The sequence below is a fragment of the Gossypium hirsutum genome, chromosome D11 (genome assembly GCF_007990345.1).
Source record: "Gossypium hirsutum isolate 1008001.06 chromosome D11, Gossypium_hirsutum_v2.1, whole genome shotgun sequence".
NCBI lineage: Eukaryota > Viridiplantae > Streptophyta > Magnoliopsida > Malvales > Malvaceae > Gossypium > Gossypium hirsutum.
The window spans coordinates 6,749,546-6,768,649 of NC_053447.1; the positions used below are offsets into that span (position 1 = coordinate 6,749,546).

At 33.5% G+C, this 19,104-nt stretch overlaps 5 protein-coding genes and 1 non-coding gene across 7 annotated transcripts; 1 reads left to right on the plus strand and 5 right to left on the minus strand.

Moving 5' to 3' along the window:
- Window positions 1-35: 35 nt before the first annotated feature.
- TRNAW-CCA (transfer RNA tryptophan (anticodon CCA)) lies at window positions 36-107 on the plus strand. Its single transcript has one exon. It is a non-coding gene; the product is annotated as a tRNA-Trp (tRNA).
- Window positions 108-532: 425 nt separating this feature from the next.
- On the minus strand, window positions 533-3,214 carry LOC107923387 (cyclin-U4-1). Its single transcript, XM_016853596.2, has 2 exons — window positions 2,709-3,214; window positions 533-2,632 (listed from the first exon to the last, which is right to left on the minus strand). Exons 1-2 carry the CDS (start codon window positions 3,041-3,043, stop codon window positions 2,356-2,358), a joined length of 612 nt encoding a protein of 203 aa, XP_016709085.2. The 5' UTR covers window positions 3,044-3,214; the 3' UTR covers window positions 533-2,355.
- On the minus strand, window positions 1,602-1,983 carry LOC121223015 (cyclin-U4-1). The gene is made up of 2 exons (XM_041103917.1): window positions 1,955-1,983; window positions 1,602-1,878 (listed from the first exon to the last, which is right to left on the minus strand). The coding sequence occupies exons 1-2, from the start codon at window positions 1,981-1,983 to the stop codon at window positions 1,602-1,604; spliced, it is 306 nt and encodes a 101-aa protein (XP_040959851.1).
- A 1,880-nt stretch (window positions 3,215-5,094) lies between the features above and the next one.
- On the minus strand, window positions 5,095-6,995 carry LOC107923388 (protein mago nashi homolog 2). Its single transcript, XM_016853597.2, has 3 exons — window positions 6,111-6,995; window positions 5,459-5,635; window positions 5,095-5,373 (listed from the first exon to the last, which is right to left on the minus strand). The coding sequence occupies exons 1-3, from the start codon at window positions 6,327-6,329 to the stop codon at window positions 5,314-5,316; spliced, it is 456 nt and encodes a 151-aa protein (XP_016709086.2). The 5' UTR covers window positions 6,330-6,995; the 3' UTR covers window positions 5,095-5,313.
- Window positions 6,996-7,325: 330 nt separating this feature from the next.
- Window positions 7,326-10,537, minus strand: LOC107923385 (protein HEADING DATE REPRESSOR 1). 2 transcript variants are annotated; one of them, XM_016853593.2, is made up of 3 exons: window positions 10,056-10,537; window positions 8,142-8,470; window positions 7,326-7,826 (listed from the first exon to the last, which is right to left on the minus strand). In XM_016853593.2, exons 1-3 carry the CDS (start codon window positions 10,171-10,173, stop codon window positions 7,629-7,631), a joined length of 645 nt encoding a protein of 214 aa, XP_016709082.1. In that variant the 5' UTR covers window positions 10,174-10,537; the 3' UTR covers window positions 7,326-7,628. The 2 variants fall into 2 exon arrangements, with proteins under 2 accessions (XP_016709082.1, XP_016709081.1); XM_016853592.2 differs by having other exon boundaries at window positions 8,142-8,494; window positions 10,056-10,497.
- Window positions 10,538-12,388: 1,851 nt separating this feature from the next.
- Window positions 12,389-15,462, minus strand: LOC107923386 (ras-related protein RABD2a). Its single transcript, XM_016853595.2, has 8 exons — window positions 15,156-15,462; window positions 14,240-14,312; window positions 13,840-13,887; window positions 13,696-13,743; window positions 13,381-13,452; window positions 13,114-13,269; window positions 12,897-13,000; window positions 12,389-12,707 (listed from the first exon to the last, which is right to left on the minus strand). The coding sequence occupies exons 1-8, from the start codon at window positions 15,167-15,169 to the stop codon at window positions 12,611-12,613; spliced, it is 612 nt and encodes a 203-aa protein (XP_016709084.1). The 5' UTR covers window positions 15,170-15,462; the 3' UTR covers window positions 12,389-12,610.
- Window positions 15,463-19,104: the final 3,642 nt, after the last annotated feature.

The window sequence follows — 19,104 nt, forward strand, 5'->3', positions numbered from 1 at the left end:
TTTTATATAAAAAAGCTTCTAAATTTTATCAACAAGGATCCGTGGCGCAATGGTAGCGCGTCTGACTCCAGATCAGAAGGTTGCGTGTTCGATTCACGTCGGGTTCAATTTCCCGATCAGTTTTTTAATTTCTTGTGTGATGGACGTTAGAAATTTGGTAAAATTGTCTGGAAGCCCTTATGAGTTAGATTTTATTTTGCACTTCTATTAAAAAAATGATAAATTAGTCCCTATACATTAAATCAATCAACAAATTGATTCTTTTTATTAAAAATTTCATGTATTTGTATAGTTAAAAATTGACCTGATTGATAGAATAACAGAAAGTGACACATAGTCTGGCATATATACTTCATCCTGACCTACATAAATAAGTTTTTAACTGTAAAAATAGATGGAATTTTAATAGAAAAACACTAATTTACTCGATTAATTTGATACAGGCAAAATGCACTAGAGTGAGAGAGCTGGATGATACTTTTGCCAACTTAAATCTGCAGATTAGATAGAAAGAATGGGTGTGAAACTGGTGAATGGAAACAGGTTGTGATTTTCAAAATTGTAACACCGAAATATCCTTGTACAGAGAATTTGAACAAAGTAAGTTGAATTGATACGGCTAATTAACTCTATGGATACATTTCCATTTCTGTGTTCTCCGATCTAACTCTATGTCCAGTTCTCATCTTTTTATATTTAACTCCTTGAATGAACAAAAATAATCGGCAATGAAACTCAGAGAATACTGTTAGTCTGTTACTGCAAAATATCAGAAAAATGGGGAGCCCTTCTTCGAGCACAGGTAGGAGTTGGTTTAAATATTTCCAGTACGAAGAAGGGCGAGACTCTCCTAGCGACGTTCGCAACGTTCTTTTGGTAGTGGCTGGTCTGATAGCCGCCGCGACCTTCCAAGCAGGAGTCAGCCCACCGGGCGGGGTTTGGCAAGACAGTGAAGGTGGGCACGTCGCAGGCAGGGCCATTTACGCCTCTCAAAAGCATGCCTTTTATATTTTCTTGATTTCCAACACCCTCGCTCTTTCCTCCTCGATTCTAGTCATCATCTCTCTGACGTATAAGTTCCCATTTCATTTCGAGATCTGAGTAGCCACGGCTTCCATGATGGTCACCTACGCATCATCTGTTTTCACCGTCACGCCTCATGAGTCTGTGAGGTTTCGCTTCATCTTGATGGCCGCCGCTGGGCCATTTGTTATCCGAATTTCCATGCAGATGTTCAACAGGTGCAGACTTAAATTCTCCCAAGAGCTGCTTAGCTAGCTTCATCATCATCATGTATATTGTAATCCAGGAAATAGGATTGGTATTTATCTACAACTTGATAAATAATTTTAAGTCTCTGATATATGGGTTCTTGTTAGTTGTATCTTTTGTATGGTATCATCTAAATTAATATATATTTCTAAACCCCAAATTAAAAGGAAATTAACCATAATCAACCAAAAGAAGAAAGAGAAAGAGAGAGAAAAAGAACATGTGATGTTGGCTCAGTCTGCCACCCCAAGATGTTTAAACAAGTGAAGTCACTATCATACCTTTTGTATGCAACTACATTCAAAGCTAACATAATAAAAGTAAAGACCTTAAACAGCTAATTGTTGATTTTGATGGGTGGAATCTTCTTCATTGAAACATAAATGGAGGTTTAGTGATCTTCCAAGGCTTAAAGAGGATTCCACAATACTTGGAGGACATTGCTGCAACATGGTCTCTCTTTTCAGGTAGGAGTAGTATGTATTAAAGGTATTGGGGGTTACATTTAACTGGAAACCCAATCCAAACAGAAAATCCACTTCTAGGAAGTTCATTTCTGTTGTGCTGATTCCTCCTACTTTTGCATAGTAAGCATTGTTGTAATACCTGAAGAGTTTTCACATGCTGAAGAAAATAAAATCCAAGAATCATGTATGGTTTACTAAAGAGTTTAAGAACTTACATGTCATCCATGAACTTTGCAGCGACCATCACGCTTGTGATAAGCAGACTTAAATTCTCCCAAGAGCTGCTTAGCTAGCTTCATCATCATCATGTATATTGTAATCCAGGAAATAGGATTGGTATTTATCTACAACTTGATAAATAATTTTAAGTCTCTGATATATGGGTTCTTGTTAGTTGTATCTTTTGTATGGTATCATCTAAATTAATATATATTTCTAAACCCCAAATTAAAAGGAAATTAACCATAATCAACCAAAAGAAGAAAGAGAAAGAGAGAGAAAAAGAACATGTGATGTTGGCTCAGTCTGCCACCCCAAGATGTTTAAACAAGTGAAGTCACTATCATACCTTTTGTATGCAACTACATTCAAAGCTAACATAATAAAAGTAAAGACCTTAAACAGCTAATTGTTGATTTTGATGGGTGGAATCTTCTTCATTGAAACATAAATGGAGGTTTAGTGATCTTCCAAGGCTTAAAGAGGATTCCACAATACTTGGAGGACATTGCTGCAACATGGTCTCTCTTTTCAGGTAGGAGTAGTATGTATTAAAGGTATTGGGGGTTACATTTAACTGGAAACCCAATCCAAACAGAAAATCCACTTCTAGGAAGTTCATTTCTGTTGTGCTGATTCCTCCTACTTTTGCATAGTAAGCATTGTTGTAATACCTGAAGAGTTTTCACATGCTGAAGAAAATAAAATCCAAGAATCATGTATGGTTTACTAAAGAGTTTAAGAACTTACATGTCATCCATGAACTTTGCAGCGACCATCACGCTTGTGATAAGCAGGCGATGAACGTTGAATGAATTGATGGGCAATGAAGGTTGCCTTTGAGCAAACCGATCAAGATAAACATATGCAACAATAAAACAACAAGGGCTACAATTTGCATACTTGTAAATTCGGTCTAAGTAGTTTTGAATTGAGATAGTTGGTCGACTCAGACCGTGAAACACTGAAACTTTCTGAGCCTTAAACCGACGGTTTACATCGTTAGATTCAGCCAATTTTTGAAGAAGAGAAGACAGAAATGTTATGAGATTTGGCATCACATTTGGGTTTTCTAACTCTGCCATAGCTGAAAAGGTTTTTGGACCAAAAGTATGGCTCTGTTTTGTGTTATAGACAGGTAAGGATGGTATGGTATTTTCAATCAAGGAATTGAATTATTACTTGGATGGCCGCATTTGGTGGGGTTTATAAGGTCTTTGTCTTTACACAAAAAAGAGTGTGGGATTTTGAGTTTGGCTTATGATTATTAAAATTTCAGACTTAACTTGCAAGAGCCAAAGAAGGAACAAACTTAAAAGGTGGGTTCATTTGTGGATAGAAGTCATTTTCCTGAGGTTTCCAGTTATTAAAACCTGTGGCTGCCTAATGTTATTCTGCTGATGATGGCATCCCAAAATCCATCATGTGATTACATGTGGGAAAATGTTCGATTGTAATTTGTGGGTCCTACTCTTTGATGATATTTTCCATGTGTTGTAAAAATCTAAACTACAAAAGTGAATTTCTTGGGTGGGTAACACAACTAACAGTAACATGTATTTGCTTTTGTTGTTAGTCATAGCCAGTAGTAACGTTCTGCTCTGTTTTCCCTAAAACAACATATCACCAAAACTATACTTTTCAAGGTGATGGGCTGCATTGATTCAAAGGTTCTTTTTTCCCTTGGAGTGGAATAAGAGGAAAGTACGTCTGGTTAGGATTAAATTCAAAAGAGGTGACTGGCTGTTTCAGCTACCGTCCCAACCCATGAGCTGTCCATGTGTTAGTAGTATGCTGCACTTGCAACTTGCAAGACCCACGTAATGGTACCATGAATAATAGACACTTTTATAACTTAGTATATTTACTAAAGATTAAAAAAAAACAAAACATGGTTCAAACCATTCATCCATCTCCCTCTAGAAGTTAGGTCACCACCCTTGCAATTTACCTACTCAGATGCTCCACATAAGGCCAACCTGCATGTTATCGACCTTAATGCATGGTAGTGGGCATCATGTAGCCAATGAATATTATGACCCTTTCTTGAGACTTTTGTAAGCCTTTAATTAATAAGGCATTGACAAGCCAAAGATTTTAGATATCTGCAAATGAAAATCTAAATGGCACTGAAAAATTGAATTCGCTTGAAGCTATTGAGGCCAGCTGCATGAATTTGTTGGGCCACTGACACTACTATTATCACCGATGGGGCTGCATTTGTATCTAGAATTTTAGGTATTGTTTATTAAAATTGGAAATTTGTAATGCCGGGAGCCCGATTTAGCGAAAAAAGGAAAATATGGAACTGGTAGTCCATCATTAAGATAAGGAAATTAATCATGGTCCTCAGTAGTTATCTTTCTTTGTCAAAATGTGGTTACAATCATAAACCCTAAAACCATCAAAGTAATGCATCATGCATGGAATGGTTCTCTTTACCTCCTTGTGCCTCACAGTCATCACGCAGAAAAAGAATACCCTAAACCCAAGGTGTCAAGAGAATATCCGCTTTTTCTCCAATCCTATCTTCTGTTTTGCTCTTTCTTTCAACTGTTAGCGTTAACCCTGAAATTTTACTAGTAACTCACATTTCAATTCCAAATTATGTAAAGCAGAACAATTAACCTGCTGTTTTTTTTTATTTAAGGGCAAAATATTTAGGGTGTTTTTGGGCAGACTTATGCTTCCTCCTCCTCCTCCTTACCACCACCGCTGCCATCATGCCCCATACTCGTAAACTACTTGAGTTTGACCTTAAAAAAGCTATCAACAAACCAAATTTGCACTCCATAATATTCGGAACACTTCAATATATTTTTGTATTATAAAATTAAAAATGTACCTTTATTATATGTAAAGAGCTTAAATATGAACGAGTTTAATTAAATGTTGAGCTGTGAGTCAAAATGAGCCTGCCTTGAGTGTTGAGTCAAACTTAAGCTTGAACTTTGCCTCTTTGGGTTCAACTCCCTTTTGTATAAATCCAATGAAAAAGATGCCAAAAAGTCTCCATTTTCATTTGAGATGTAAAACAATATTCACGATAAAGAAAACAATCAAGGAACATATGTGCCTAAATTAAATTGAAAATGCTGAAAGAACTTCTAATTTGGAACACTAAAAAGAAAACAAGTGCACAATCATAAAAGCTTTCATAACAGAAACAGAGTGACATTATGTAATTCCAAAAAAATACTCACACGACCAAACCATACACAGACTTAGCTCATCAATTCAAGAGAACAAAAGGAAATGGAAAATAAAGCTTTATATCAAAAGCAGAAACGCCAATTGTTACAGACACACCTCTCTCCCCTCTATAGTGGAGGATTTCAATATCATCATTCATTCTTCAAATAGGCTTGATCTTGAAGTGGAGTGAGATAAGAGAGAATACAAAGCACTTCAAATCCTGCCCCACATAAAATGGCAATCAATATGAGACCTGAACCATATAATGGTTAAAAGAAGAGGATAATGTATATTGACTTACTGACCTGAACCAGATAATAAAATATGCGAAGACCTTCAGGATCCTTACTGCTCTGAACATCAACAAGGGACCCAATCTTTGAAGTTGTGAAAGAGATGTGCTCATTCCCCATCACTATCTCAAGCTCTTGCCGCCCAACACGGTCTGGTTCTGGCCAATTGTTATCATCTTCCTTCATTATCTACACAACCATCATAAATAAAACTCTACATCAACTCCAAATTACCATAATCAATTATCAACTAAAAAACTATATCTTTTAACTTATCAACCAAGAAGATAATGTGGTCATTGTTTCGCTTGCCTAGACTAGAATCCAGTTGGAAAAAAAAAAGAAGCAATTTGAAAAGCTAAAGACAGAAAAATTCATAACGTGAATCAACGACATAACAAAAATGGATCCCCCCCCCCCGAAAAAAAAAGAAACCCTAAAATTCCGTTTGGTAGGAAGGAAAGAAAGGGAAAATTAGTAATTAAATGATTGAGATACATAACACCGTGTGCTACTTCTTGCTTAATGATTAGAGTAAAAACGTTTCCCTCTTTTCCATTCTCTTTCCTTATTAGCATTCGTAGCGTAAGTAACAGTTTCAATTCCAGAAGAAGAAAAAATTGCAAAAATGATGGCATAGGAAAGTGGTGAAAAGGAAAGGAACCTCGCTGTCGGCGATGATGCGGCGGCATTCCTTAAGAACGGAAGGAGTGAGGAAGACCTCTTTGCGGATCATGGTGTCGTTTTTGTAGTTGGAGTTGTTAGCGTATCGGAGCTTCCCATCTGGCCTGAACTCGAACTCCAAAAACTCGTGCCCGAATTTCCCTTTGTGGCCCACGTAGTAGCGGAGGTAAAACTCTCCGCTGTCCTCCTCGGCCGCCATTGCTTAAGCTTTCCCTCTGTTATTCTCTCTCGACGAAACACAATTTCTACTGAAGGGCAGGGAATATTATTTTTCAGGAAATTTATTTGGGTAAAATTGCCAACTCATCTGGCCCACCCAAAAATACAATTCCTGGGCCTTCCATGCTTGTCTTGGTCTACACTTACCATGCGTTATAGTTTTCACCGTTTAATCTTCATAAAATAACAAGAATTAAATTATCATCACTCTAGTGTCACGGGGCTCCTCCAAAAGTGACCATTTACTCTCAAAAGTGAGGATTTTTTAGAGGAATGCACACAAAGTATTTGAGGAATACTCTCTCTATTTATAGTTGAGCTCCTCCAAAATCGACAGTTAAGATCAAATTACGAGATTAACCTATCTCTTAATTTTGAGATTTACAAGATTAGATCATATCATATCAAGTCTACAAGATATATTCCTCTACTTACTAAAAATAGCCTATGTTGACATATCTCCATTATCGGGCCAACCAGGTTTCAACCTAACAAGCTTCTCCAACAGTTCTTAGAATCGGGCCAGTTCCCATGAGCTAAATAATTCCCATCTAATCGATCGACCTCCATGGGGCTCATCTTGTGCCATGGTCACGGGCTTTGTACTTTGGCATGTGACACTAACACTATAAAATCATCTAAATTTTCATGTAGAATCCAAAGAATTACATTTGATCAGTGTGGAAAAACATAAATACCAGGTTTAAGGTTAAAAGGCATGACCGTCATTCGATTAGCTAATCGATTCTCTTCACAAAACATATGTTTGAGCTCAATTTCCCAATCAAAAGCAATTAGTCTTTTTATGCATTCATAAGAAAAATTTGTTTTTCCTTTTCTTGTTTTGCCTATGGGGTTATGGTCCAATTCCCATTCCCATTCCTTTTTCTCTGCAGGCTTATAAATTTGTTTCACAAGCTTATCCAGAGTTGAGAAAGAACGCGATTATTTAACCAACAATCATGCAGTTGCAGTGTAAAAATCCAAACAGATAATTTATTTAGTATAATTTGGCATCCACGCCAAAACAAACTTAAATCATATCTACCTAAGTAGCCGACTATTTTACAGCTTTGACATTTTCTTTTGCATACATAATACATTGCAATAATATTCGTCATGTCTTCTGCAACAAACGAGACGCGACTAACTGTGGGTGGGTGCAAATTTAAATCGTGGGGAGGGTAGATTGCATGCCATATATATCCTGCATGCTCTTCTTTACTAATTTTCCGACAACTAACTCTACAAAGAAAAGAACAATTAAATGAAAATGTTTTCAAGGTTCATGATCATCTGGACCTTCCTCACCTTCCTGCAACATATTCATCAGCATGGATACCTGTTCTTGAAGCATTGCGTTTTCTCTCTCCACCTCTGATCTTTTACTTTTCTCTTGTAAAAGCTGAAGTTGCAGATGTTCTAAGCACCTCGCATCTTCTTCCAACTGCTCATTCAACCCATCAATTTCCCTGTCCTGCATATTTTAACCATTTCAAGTTATTACCTTCCATCGTCTCTACTCATTATCCTATACAACTTTCTCACCATATCAGCTGCATACGCTCTTTTTTCTTTTTTTCTTTTTCAAGTTCTCGTATCTAGCACTTATTTAGACATGGACTCTACAAATCAAGATGTCATATGGACTCTTCATTTTTCTTAAAATACCCTTATCTTACAAATATTCAGATCCGTGTTAGACATATCCATATCTGACATTTATTGGAGTCAAGGTAATATAAGATAGATGCTAGTGTTTTGAGAGGAGGTTAAGTATATGACATGAGACCTTTCTATTCATTTCCTGGACTGCAATCCTCCGCATGCTCTCAACAACGTCAACATTTACCAGCTTCCTCTTCTTTCCAATCAGCCAGCCCTTTGGATAGCTCGCAGCATCGAAGTCTGGTGGGGGAAGCAAAGACTCAGCTGATGGTCGCCGGCCATTGATGTTTTTAATAGGTTCCAGTGGTTCAAAGAGAGCCTTCCGACGCTCGGAAAGTTCAGAAGAGGTAGCGGAATCCGGTGTATTGTCTTGATCAAGAGTTTGTTCTTCCTGTTTGGTGGGTGTCACATTAGCAGTCTCTTCTGTTACCTTGTCTAAATTCCTCCCGCTAGCTGTCGGAGAGAAGTTAAAACATTCTAATTCCAACTAATTTTAGATGCATTTCTAAACCAAACATGAAGCCATTTAAACCTCATTTGTAGTTAAGTTCCAAGCTTCTTTAAGCTTACTGGATCTTCTAAAACAGGAATTCACTGAACTTAATTGTGAAGATAGAAATAATTTATGAAGCTAAAAACTGCTTGTTTAACAGTCGTACTTGTGTGTTTTTTCTTGAAATACATGAAAACCTTCAAAAGGTACTTGAACGTAACATAAATCTAATCTACACACTTGGCTAAGACTTATTTGAAACAGTTTCTAAATGACACACCCTTCATCTTCTTCTAAATTCGAGGTTTTTATCCTCCAAATATACATTATAAAGAAAAGGTTTATCATGTTAAGCAAATCATATAAACTTGATTGCTACCATAGCTAATTTGAAATTTAATTTACCACGGTATAGGTTTATTGGGAACAAATAGCTCATATTTTCAGAACAAGGAACATATGCTTGAAGTCATAATTAGAAGCTTCTAAAGATTTGATTAGGAAGTCTCCATTCCTAGGACGTCAAACGTCTTCCAAGGCCTTTTATTAATTTAAAAAACAAATATTTAGATTTTATCCTTTCCACTTTTTCTTTTATAAAAATTTGTCTGTCTAAACCGGACCTGACCAAAAAATACAACTAGAAAATTATGCCTAGACAGGATCCCACGTGTAAAAACACAATCTAGGTCAGCATAGGTTAACCCAAATTTGTAAATAAAATAATTAATTCCTATATATATTTTTTATCACATGATGTCAATCAAGATTTAAAATCCTTCCGGACCGAATTTAAAAAAGAAATACATGCCCAAAACCCAACCCATTTTTAAACTAGTTAAGAGCTTAATTTTAACGTGCTTGATTGTCACATGATATACAGAAATAGAGAAAACAAATTTCTGTTTTCCAACCTATTCAAAGAAATACAAATAAATGAATAAATTAGAGAAAGAGATTCAAATCAGTTAGGTGGAAATGGTGGGCACAAGAAAGTTCTAAGTGGTGGTTGTTCTAATTTATTTTCTTTTTAACAGTTTTTTCAAGTAAACGTAAACCAACTGCAATATTTAAAAAAAAAAAGCATTGAAGCCAAAGCATCAACAAAAAATTAGGGAAAACGTGTTGGAAATTAAAAGATAATCAAATCAGGATAATAGACAAGAAAATGAAATATATAGATGATGAATTGATCATTATGCTAAGGCACGCAAAACCCGGCAAATTAACGTAGCAGCAAAGTAACCACTACATGGCACCAATCAAACAAAACACTCTGAATTTCTGAAGTCATCAATACCATGAATTCATCAATTTTATATTTTCTTTTTCTTTTGGTCGTTTAAAACAAGGAGTTTGTCAAATGAATTTAGTTCAATTGAAGATGATAAGAAAAGTCAAAACATGGAAAATAGAAGGAAAAAGAAAAAGACAGAAGGAAAGTGAATTAAACATGTTCATAGCTCTCTCTCTTTTTCTTTTTCTCTTTTTTTCTAAAATGAAATTAACAAAGCAAAAGGGGAAGAAAAGTGAAAAAGGAAGTACCAGATCTTTTCCTGGAATTCCAGAAAATCCTAGTTGTAGAGACTGGTGAAAACCCTTCCAAAGCTGCTGCTGGAGCTGAATCTACCTCCATCTTCTTCTTCTTCTCTTCTTTCTCCATTAATAAAATCTAACTAAAGAGAGAGAGATGCCCCAATTCTTTCTTCTCAAACTGTGAATACACAGAAAAGTCCAAAAATAGGAAAAGAGCAAACAAAATGATATCTGTTTTTTTTTTTGCTCAACAAATTTGAGTTTTGCTTTTGTTGTTGAATTTGGATTTTATTATTAAACTAGAATACAAGGAAAGAAAGAGGATAATAAATTGAAATGTAAACGCAGCGATTGAAACGAAGAGACGAAAGAGAGTACATGACTACAAAATGAATGGATCAGAGACACGCATACTTAAAACACCATTTCATTTGGTTTTATCGCCCCAAGAAAAAGAAATCATTCGGTTTTCATGACCATTCTCTTTCTTTCACCCAAAATGGGCCTTTCTTTACTTTAGATCATAGATATTGGACTTCGATCAAGGGCCCAATCATATCCTTCTCGATAGCTCCAGTGAAGCTCAATACATAATTTCCGCCTCTCTCATCAATTCAGACTGTTTGGGTAAAATGTCTCTAAAATAATAATAATAATAATAATAATAATAAAATAAGAGTTATACAATATTTAAATAATAATAATATATTAGTAATACAATACTGAAGTGACAACATAATAGTTAAAGAACAGCTGTATGTTTTTTTCTTTTTGCAAATTTGAACCGGACCCGAGTAAAAAAAAATTTACTCAAGGTCTAACCTATCTTTTTAAATGGATCTTATTCTTTTATCTAAATTCATTTTTTGTACTTATATATTCTATAAAGAAAACCAAAAAAAAAATACTTACCAAATTGATAAAATACAGCTTATTATTATAATAAATATTTTACCTGTTACATTTCTTCTATAACGAAAACCAAAAAAATACTTTGCAAAATTGATCAAATACAACTATACAACTCGTTATAATCCAATTTTGTCTGGACTAAGTAATTATAAATTAATGCAAGTTCTAATTTTGACTCCCATGATAATGAATTCGAGTTTTTAACCCATTTCAATTTCTCACGTTTACTTTTGAAAGCATTTATAGTTTTAATATTTTAATTTGGCTGCATTTTTTTTCTTTTCATTTTCTTATTTGGAAGTTTCAAGATTAAATTTAAACTCAATCCCTAAATAAATACCCAAGCTTAGTTGGTAGTTGGTACTCTACATTGGCACCTACCCATACTCCAAACTCCTATCACCTACCCGTACCCTATCATTACCCTGCACCAATATCTGAGTTGCCCGTCCCAGACCAGATTTGATATAGAGTTTTATACATCAACTTGATCTGAATTAAATTCAATTTAAATAATAAAAATATTTTTAAAATTTAAATTTAATAATATAAATATATAAAATATTAATTAAAAATATAATTTTTATTATTTTATTATTTTTTAAATGATAAATTAGACTTTTAAATAACCGATCTAAAATAAGTTTGAACTTGAAATTTTTTTTAAAATCAGATCTCAACCTAACACGATACTCTACTCGAATCACACTCATCCAAAAACTCTCACCACAAAAAGCTTCTTTGCACGTAATCCTCTCGGATCATCCTCAATCACTGCCTAAACCCCAGACTCAATCTCAACCCTCACACAACCCACCATCCACACCGGCATTTTCGGCTCCCTCAACTCCCTAAAACCGAGCATCAATGACCACCATAACCCATTAGCTTCAAATATTAAGCAAACATTACAAGCCACACAACAGCATTAAAAAAAACAACCGATCACCAAAATAAAGTCTTTGATACTGCAACAAGAAAAGGCCAACACAAATCGGTCAGCAAATAGGAAATCCAAAAAAAAAAAAAGAAAATAATAAAGAGAGGAGATTTATCTCCATTTGTGTTCGGTTCAAAGCTCCCGACAATCTAGAATATGATTATTTCCATTTTTTTATAAAAACTTAAAATTTGATTAAATTTCTCTTATATCTAATTTTTATCATATTAAAAACTTTAATCACAGAGTAATAGTTGATTAGTTGTTAGTAAAAACAAAAAGTTAACTTGGTTTGTTTTTCGCTCTTTTTCGAAAGCATTAATCCTTATTGGTTGCTTGGGCTTGAATGTTCCTCTGCTGCATCGTGCTTGCCTATGGGGTTATGGTTCAGTTCCCGTTTCTTTCTCTGCAGGCTTTTAAATTTGTTTTCAGGCACAAGTTTATCCCTCCATGTATGAGGTAATTGAATAACACAGTAACAAATCCATACTTTGAGAAAGAACACCTATTATTTAACCAACAATCATACAGTGCACAAGCCCTTCACATTAACAAGTATGCAGAAATGAATTAGATCCTCTAATGAGGTCGGTCCGAAGAAATAATAAGTTCATTAAACCTATGGAGTTAAGAAACAAGTAATCTTACATGCCACGAAAGGCAGCATACTGCATAAGAAAGATAGCTTCCTAATACATCATTAACCTTTACATTAGGAAGAGCAGCAGCCACTCTGCTGTGCAACAGGCTGACCTCGGATCTGTACTGTTGGAGGCTTTGCATTGTTTGCCGTTGGTTGGCTTGCCATTCTGCAATAAGAGGCCATGTTAAAGAGTGCGCTAAACACACAAAAGTAACAGAACCAATAAGAGGCCACTCAACTGTACATAGTTCTACAACTGCAATAACTTTTTGGTTATCACCAGAGACTATTTTAGCATTATTTTCTTAGTATGTGCTACGACTAAAACTAGTTAAAAGAAATAGGATATGGGTACCTATCTTTGACAGAGGCAGCCATGGCCATGAAAGCTTGTTCAACATTTGTGGCATCTTTTGCACTGGTTTCCAAAAAAGGTATGCCAATTTCATCTGCAAATGCCTGAAAGAAGAAAGCAGCAATATCATGGAGCAAAGAGTGCAGTAAAGCACCAACAATTACAATCTACAATTCAATAATCACACAACTCTTCCTAGAAATAAACTGGCAAATACCTTGGCTGTTTCGTATGACACAACTTTATTAGCTGTAAGGTCACACTTGTTTCCAACCAGTAGTTTGTTAACGTTATCACTAGCATAGCGATCAATTTCACTCAGCCACTGCTTGACATTGTTGAAGCTTTCTTGGTCTGTCACATCATAAACGATCTAACAGAGGATCCAGCAGTAAAAGGGAAAGAAAAAGAGAAAAAAAAAATAAAACTTCATAAGTAGCACAAATAAAGACCGGGAAAAATATCTAGAAGGGAGATCACCCACTATTATGCCATGGGCACCACGGTAGTAGCTACTAGTGATTGTCCTAAACCGTTCTTGTCCAGCAGTATCCCACTGCAAATTGAACCATAAACAAACTAATTAGTTATCATAATGAAGCCAAAATTATGTGTCAAGATTTAAGAGTAACTTCTTAAGACTAATTATAAAATGAAAATATACAGAAAGGGAAAAAGTAGCAGCCAAAGAAGAAAATGAGCAGACAACTCATTCTCTTATTAGGCGCATGACTTGGAACAACCTAGGTCAGAAAATTTTCAAAGAAACAAATCAAAGATAAAGCATGTAAAAACATACAATTTGAAGTTTAATGGTTTTCCCATCCTGCTCCACAGTACGTATTTTCTACCAAAAAAGAAAATGAAATCAGAAGAGGTTAGAATAATTGCTATAAGTTTTGGAAGTTAGAGGTCAAGTTAGCACCAAGGACTGTTCACTTACAAAATCAACCCCAATGGTGCTTATGTAGCTTTCTACATATGAATCATCCTGCATAAAAGAAATTACAAAATCTCAGGTTCATGATTTTGTCCTGCATAACCATCTGGAAATATCCAAAATTCCACATGTTTGATATCTTGATATACAACTAAATATAGTGACAAGATTCAGAGGCCACAACTGCCTATGTCCAAACTCGTGAAGTGCACATTTCACTCTCTCAAGACACATGTTATATGCAGTTAAATTTTTTAATGAATCATTATTACAATCTAGCATCATACATGGATATAAGCATTCAGGGCAATCATATAAGAAACTAAGAATGTATGATGAGGAAAATAGATCTATACAATGTAGACATTTGCTTTCAAATGGCAACGTAAGTCAAGAAACTTACAGCAAATCTCAAAAGAAGACAAGATTTTCCAACACCAGAATCTCCAATAAGCAGAAGCTTGAACAGGTAGTCACTGCAAAAGATTGAAACCAGATAATATCAATATCTGTTCCAATGATGCATAAAAATAACATCTACAACTATAAAATGTGTAACATAAAATTTTATTTTTGCCAAAAGAGACCAAATCCCCAAACCCAGTCTCTCATAAACCAAACCTAAAGTTTAACTTGTCAGCGTTAAAATGCCAATTAACCAAATTCAGTGCCCAAAGATTAACCTTAGAATGCCAAGCAATTATCGGTTGACTCCTAATTTTACTGGTGCATCAAGAAAGCGCAATTCAAAATGAATTTCGATTTCAAACAAATTAGAGCAAGTCACCATCATTCACTCATATATACATACATAATGAGCACATTTTTTAAGACAGATTTGCTTCTTCAATACACATAATCGATTTAGCAACATGTTAACAAAATATAACAAATTATTTGCAAAAGAATAATATACCACAATTTACTATAGCATCTTACAAAATTAGAAGCCTATGTCCCTCCTGAATCCATTAATTGACCACATAACACATTAACAATAAAAAAGACCTAAAAGCTCGCGCTTTTAAAAAATATATATTTTCAATTCCACAAAGAAATCCAAGTAGCAAATAAGATAATAATAACAGAAAAAAAAAACAGAAGAGAACATCTGAATTTCATCAACAGATCTGAAACAAGAATATAAAAATTAAAGGGTTAACATCTAATCAACAAATGAAATCATGTAAATTCTGAACATCATCAAACCGACAAGAAAATAAATCACCAGATTAGGAAAAAGAAAGGCTAAATCATAATAACACAACATATAAAATAAAAAAAATTTACTATTTAACACGAATAAAGAGAAAACTTACTATTCGGGATTCATTGTAGCATAAAGATTAAAAGAAAAAAAAAAGATCGATGCGATCGCCGGAATCTAAATGAAAGTTCCGGCGACAGATCAGCAAGATCTCACGCCGATTGGCAAAAAGCAATCAACGGAGGTAAGATTGAGAGAAAGGAAATGAAAAGGCAGAGACTGAAAAGACGGGACAAAAGAGAGTATGACTATGAAAGGAATGGATCAGAGAGACGCTTAAACTTAAAACACCAATTCATTTGGTTTTAGTGACTATTCCTATTCTGTCAAGCCAAAAAGGGGCTTTTTATTTTGGATTGTAGATATAGGAGACTTCGGTCTAGGGCCCATTATATCTTTTCTGGATTGTTCGACTGAAGCTCAATAGATCATTTCGGCCTCTCTCGGTTACTGCTTTGGGTTGTGAGTTTGATAATTTTCGATTAATCGACTAATTTGGTTAATTATTTAATTTTAAATTAAATTAATTAATAATTAAAATTTTTAATCTTAATCAAATTAATTTTGAAATTTCGATCATTAATTAATTAATTTAATTCGATGGATTAATTTAATTAAAATCGAAAAATACACATCCTGCTAACCATTTGAGCATTTACCTTTACTTCATAGCATGGCACTGACAGTCTGACACCACAATATTCAACTTTTACTTTCAAGCCCCCCTAGGCCCTATGTATTATTCGGTTTGGACTGCTCTGCATATTTAATTTAAGAAAACAAAATCAAAATCAAATTAAATTAAATAGTTAGTGAAATCATTTTTATTTTCGATTTTCTGTTGTTGAAGCTGAACTTTTGGCATCTACGTAGTAATTTATGTGTATGTCATGTAGCAAAGTTAACAAATATTAATTTTTTATCAAATTTTGAGTGACTTGACAAAAAAAATAAAAAAAGTCAATAGCTAAAAATTAAATGAACAAGTAAAATGGCTTTTTTATAAAATAGCTCATTCACACCCTATAAATAAGAGGATAATGTATTTCAACGTACTCAAATTAAAGTCTTCTTACATTAACAACAATACTTATGTCAATTAAAAAAAATATTGACGAACCAAATATTGAGTTAAGAAATTGGAGTGGAGTGAGCATTGAATCATGACTTGCACAGGATAGTTATTTTTGCTTTTTTACCAATCTATTGGTAAAAGTATATAAATAAATAAAGATTACAGTTACAAGGTTAGGGTCCAAGATTGGAGGAAATAATAATATGTAATATGTAGGGTACCATGTAAGAAAAATAACTATCTACAATTTGCTGGTTCTAGAATTGAATAATGTGTGTGTCTGTAACGTCCAGTGAAGATCCTATTTTGCAGCCGGTGAGGTGAGGTGTTGGGGATGGCTAACTGTCTGAACAGAAAAATTTTGGACTCTATAATATCACCCTCTTTCATCCGTAACATTTTATTAATGAAATAAAATTTTAAAAAAGAAAAGTTGTCCATCACCAAAACTCGTGTTGTGCTGGTTGGCATTGGGAGAATCCAGATAACTGTCATAAAAACAAAAAAAAATACACCCTAATCTTATTTTAGTCATTTTAATTTTTTTACAATTTAATATCATTAAAAATTCTGTTAATTCATTGATCGTATGTCGCATTAGCCAATTGAATGATGAAATATGATAAATTTACTTTTAATTAAAAATTAGAAAACCCTTTTGTAAATAATCCAAACTATTTATTTTTTCTTTCTCTTCTCCCAACCGGAACCTCACTCCCTATTTAAAAGCTACCTACTCAATTTCCTCATAATGGTAGACAGCAGTTCAAGCATACCTTTGGAAACAACACTTGTCTTATTGGGGAAGTCCTCCATGGTTTTTTTTCTTCTCCGTCTCATCCGTTACTTGCGGCATACTGTTCTGGCAGCGAGGAAGCAAAATGTCCGTAACGCCGAAAACTATGAGCTCCAAAATGGAAAATCTTTAAAAGACTGGTCTAATATCCCTTTTTTTTTTTTTACAGAAATAACCAACAAGACATGTTCAATGCACTTGGTGTGATGTATTTAGCACTATTCTTCTAAGAAAGCAGAAAATAAAATAAGCGAAAAGAAATGCCTATACAACGAGGAAGATGATGAGAACAATGGCAACTGAACCTAGAGACGTGGGGGTTAAATAATATATCCAGACCCACCAACTCGGCATTTCCTGCAAGAGGGCATCAATTTCATGCTTAAATATGCCAAAATGCAGCAAGGATTGGCATTTCAAGGAGGAATCACATTCACTAGTATTTGTATTTAGTGTAGAAGTTGTCAAAGCTTACGTACCGATCTCGGCATGTAAAAGCCGGGGAACAAATTCAAGACGAAGTAAATGAAGCCATAGCCCATAATGAAAGCCACTAGAGTGTTGGGTGTCAATGACACTATCATCATCTCTAAGTAGGTGAAGCATAGCATTGAACAAAACAGGTATAAAATGACCACAGCTGACCAAACATTCAATTAGTTAATGTATCACATTAGTCATCTATTTGTAATTTAATAATTTTTTTAACGATAATAATTAATTTAAATAATTATTTAATTAGAGTGATTAAATTAAAAAAATTAAATTGATTAAAATAAAACAAAGTCCTATTTTAGGGTGAGTGAAATTGATTGTAGTGAAAAAAAAAAAAAGCAATGGCAAAGCCGAAAATGATGTCCAGCCGCTCAGCCCCTCGAACAATACCCCAATCCATGACCATCATGTTTATTATAACCATTTTAGATGTTGCTCCAACCCTAGGAAACCAAACCAAGCTAAAATTAACAACCACCATAAAGTTTTTATTCTTAAACTAAGGATTAGTTTGGCAATACTTTTAAAAAGTGCTTTTGAAAAGTGATGTGGAAAAATGTTTTAGAGAAGTACTTTTAAAAAGTTCAGTTTAAAATTGGAGTATTTAGCATTGCTGTCAAAAAATGCTTTTGAAAAATAAAATGTTCATTTTAGACATATTATTATCAAGTAACAAATATACATTTAAATAATATTTAAATTAGTTAATATATTATATTTTAATAAGAATATAAAAAAAATTATTATAACTTGTTAATATTTTAATATATAAAATATAAATTTTAAATATTTTTAAGCAATAAATATTAATTATTTGTAAAATTTAATTAGAATATATAAACTATATTTTAAATATTTAAATATAACCATTAAATATTTGTAATTAGTATTTTAAAAAATATTTTTTTTATTTTTAATTAATGATTTTAACACATTTGTAATTAAGTACAAAAAAAGTACTGTATTATTAGAGGGATGAAAGTAATTAAACACCAAAAGCACTTTTGAGAGTCTCTTTTTCAGAAGCTGAAAAGTTAAAAATTTCAGTCAAAAACAGCTTAGAGTCAAAAGTGCTTTTTTCTTAAGCAATGAAGAACAGACACTAAATCAGTAAACAAAACGTAAACTATACAATTAAAAGGTAGGTTGCGGAGTTTCATTTATCAAAATAAAATTAAAAAAAAACTTTTAAAAAAATCAAAATAAAACACTCCTCACAAAATGTTCCAAAATAAAAAATTAAATCAAAGAGAAGAATTAATTTTTTAAAATTAATTTCAACGTTTCCCAACAAATTCACTGATCTCCAAAGAATTTTTTTAAGGAAGAAAATAAAAACAAAGTGTGACATGTGCCAATTAAGTCAACAAATCAAATCGGGTATCATTTAATGTTAATCCACTATCTGGGTCAAATCAAATAATACAAAAGGTCAAATCTGTGTAAAGAATTTTGTTTGATGTAGCTCGATGTTTATGTCTATATATTTTTTTAAAATTTAAAATTTAGTTCCCATATTTTAAATAATATTCAAAATTTTAAAAATTAATTTTTCATATTTTACATAAAAATTAAAAAATTATAATGTTTTAAAAATAAAAAATGATGAAAAAAACTCATTAAAATTTTAAAAAA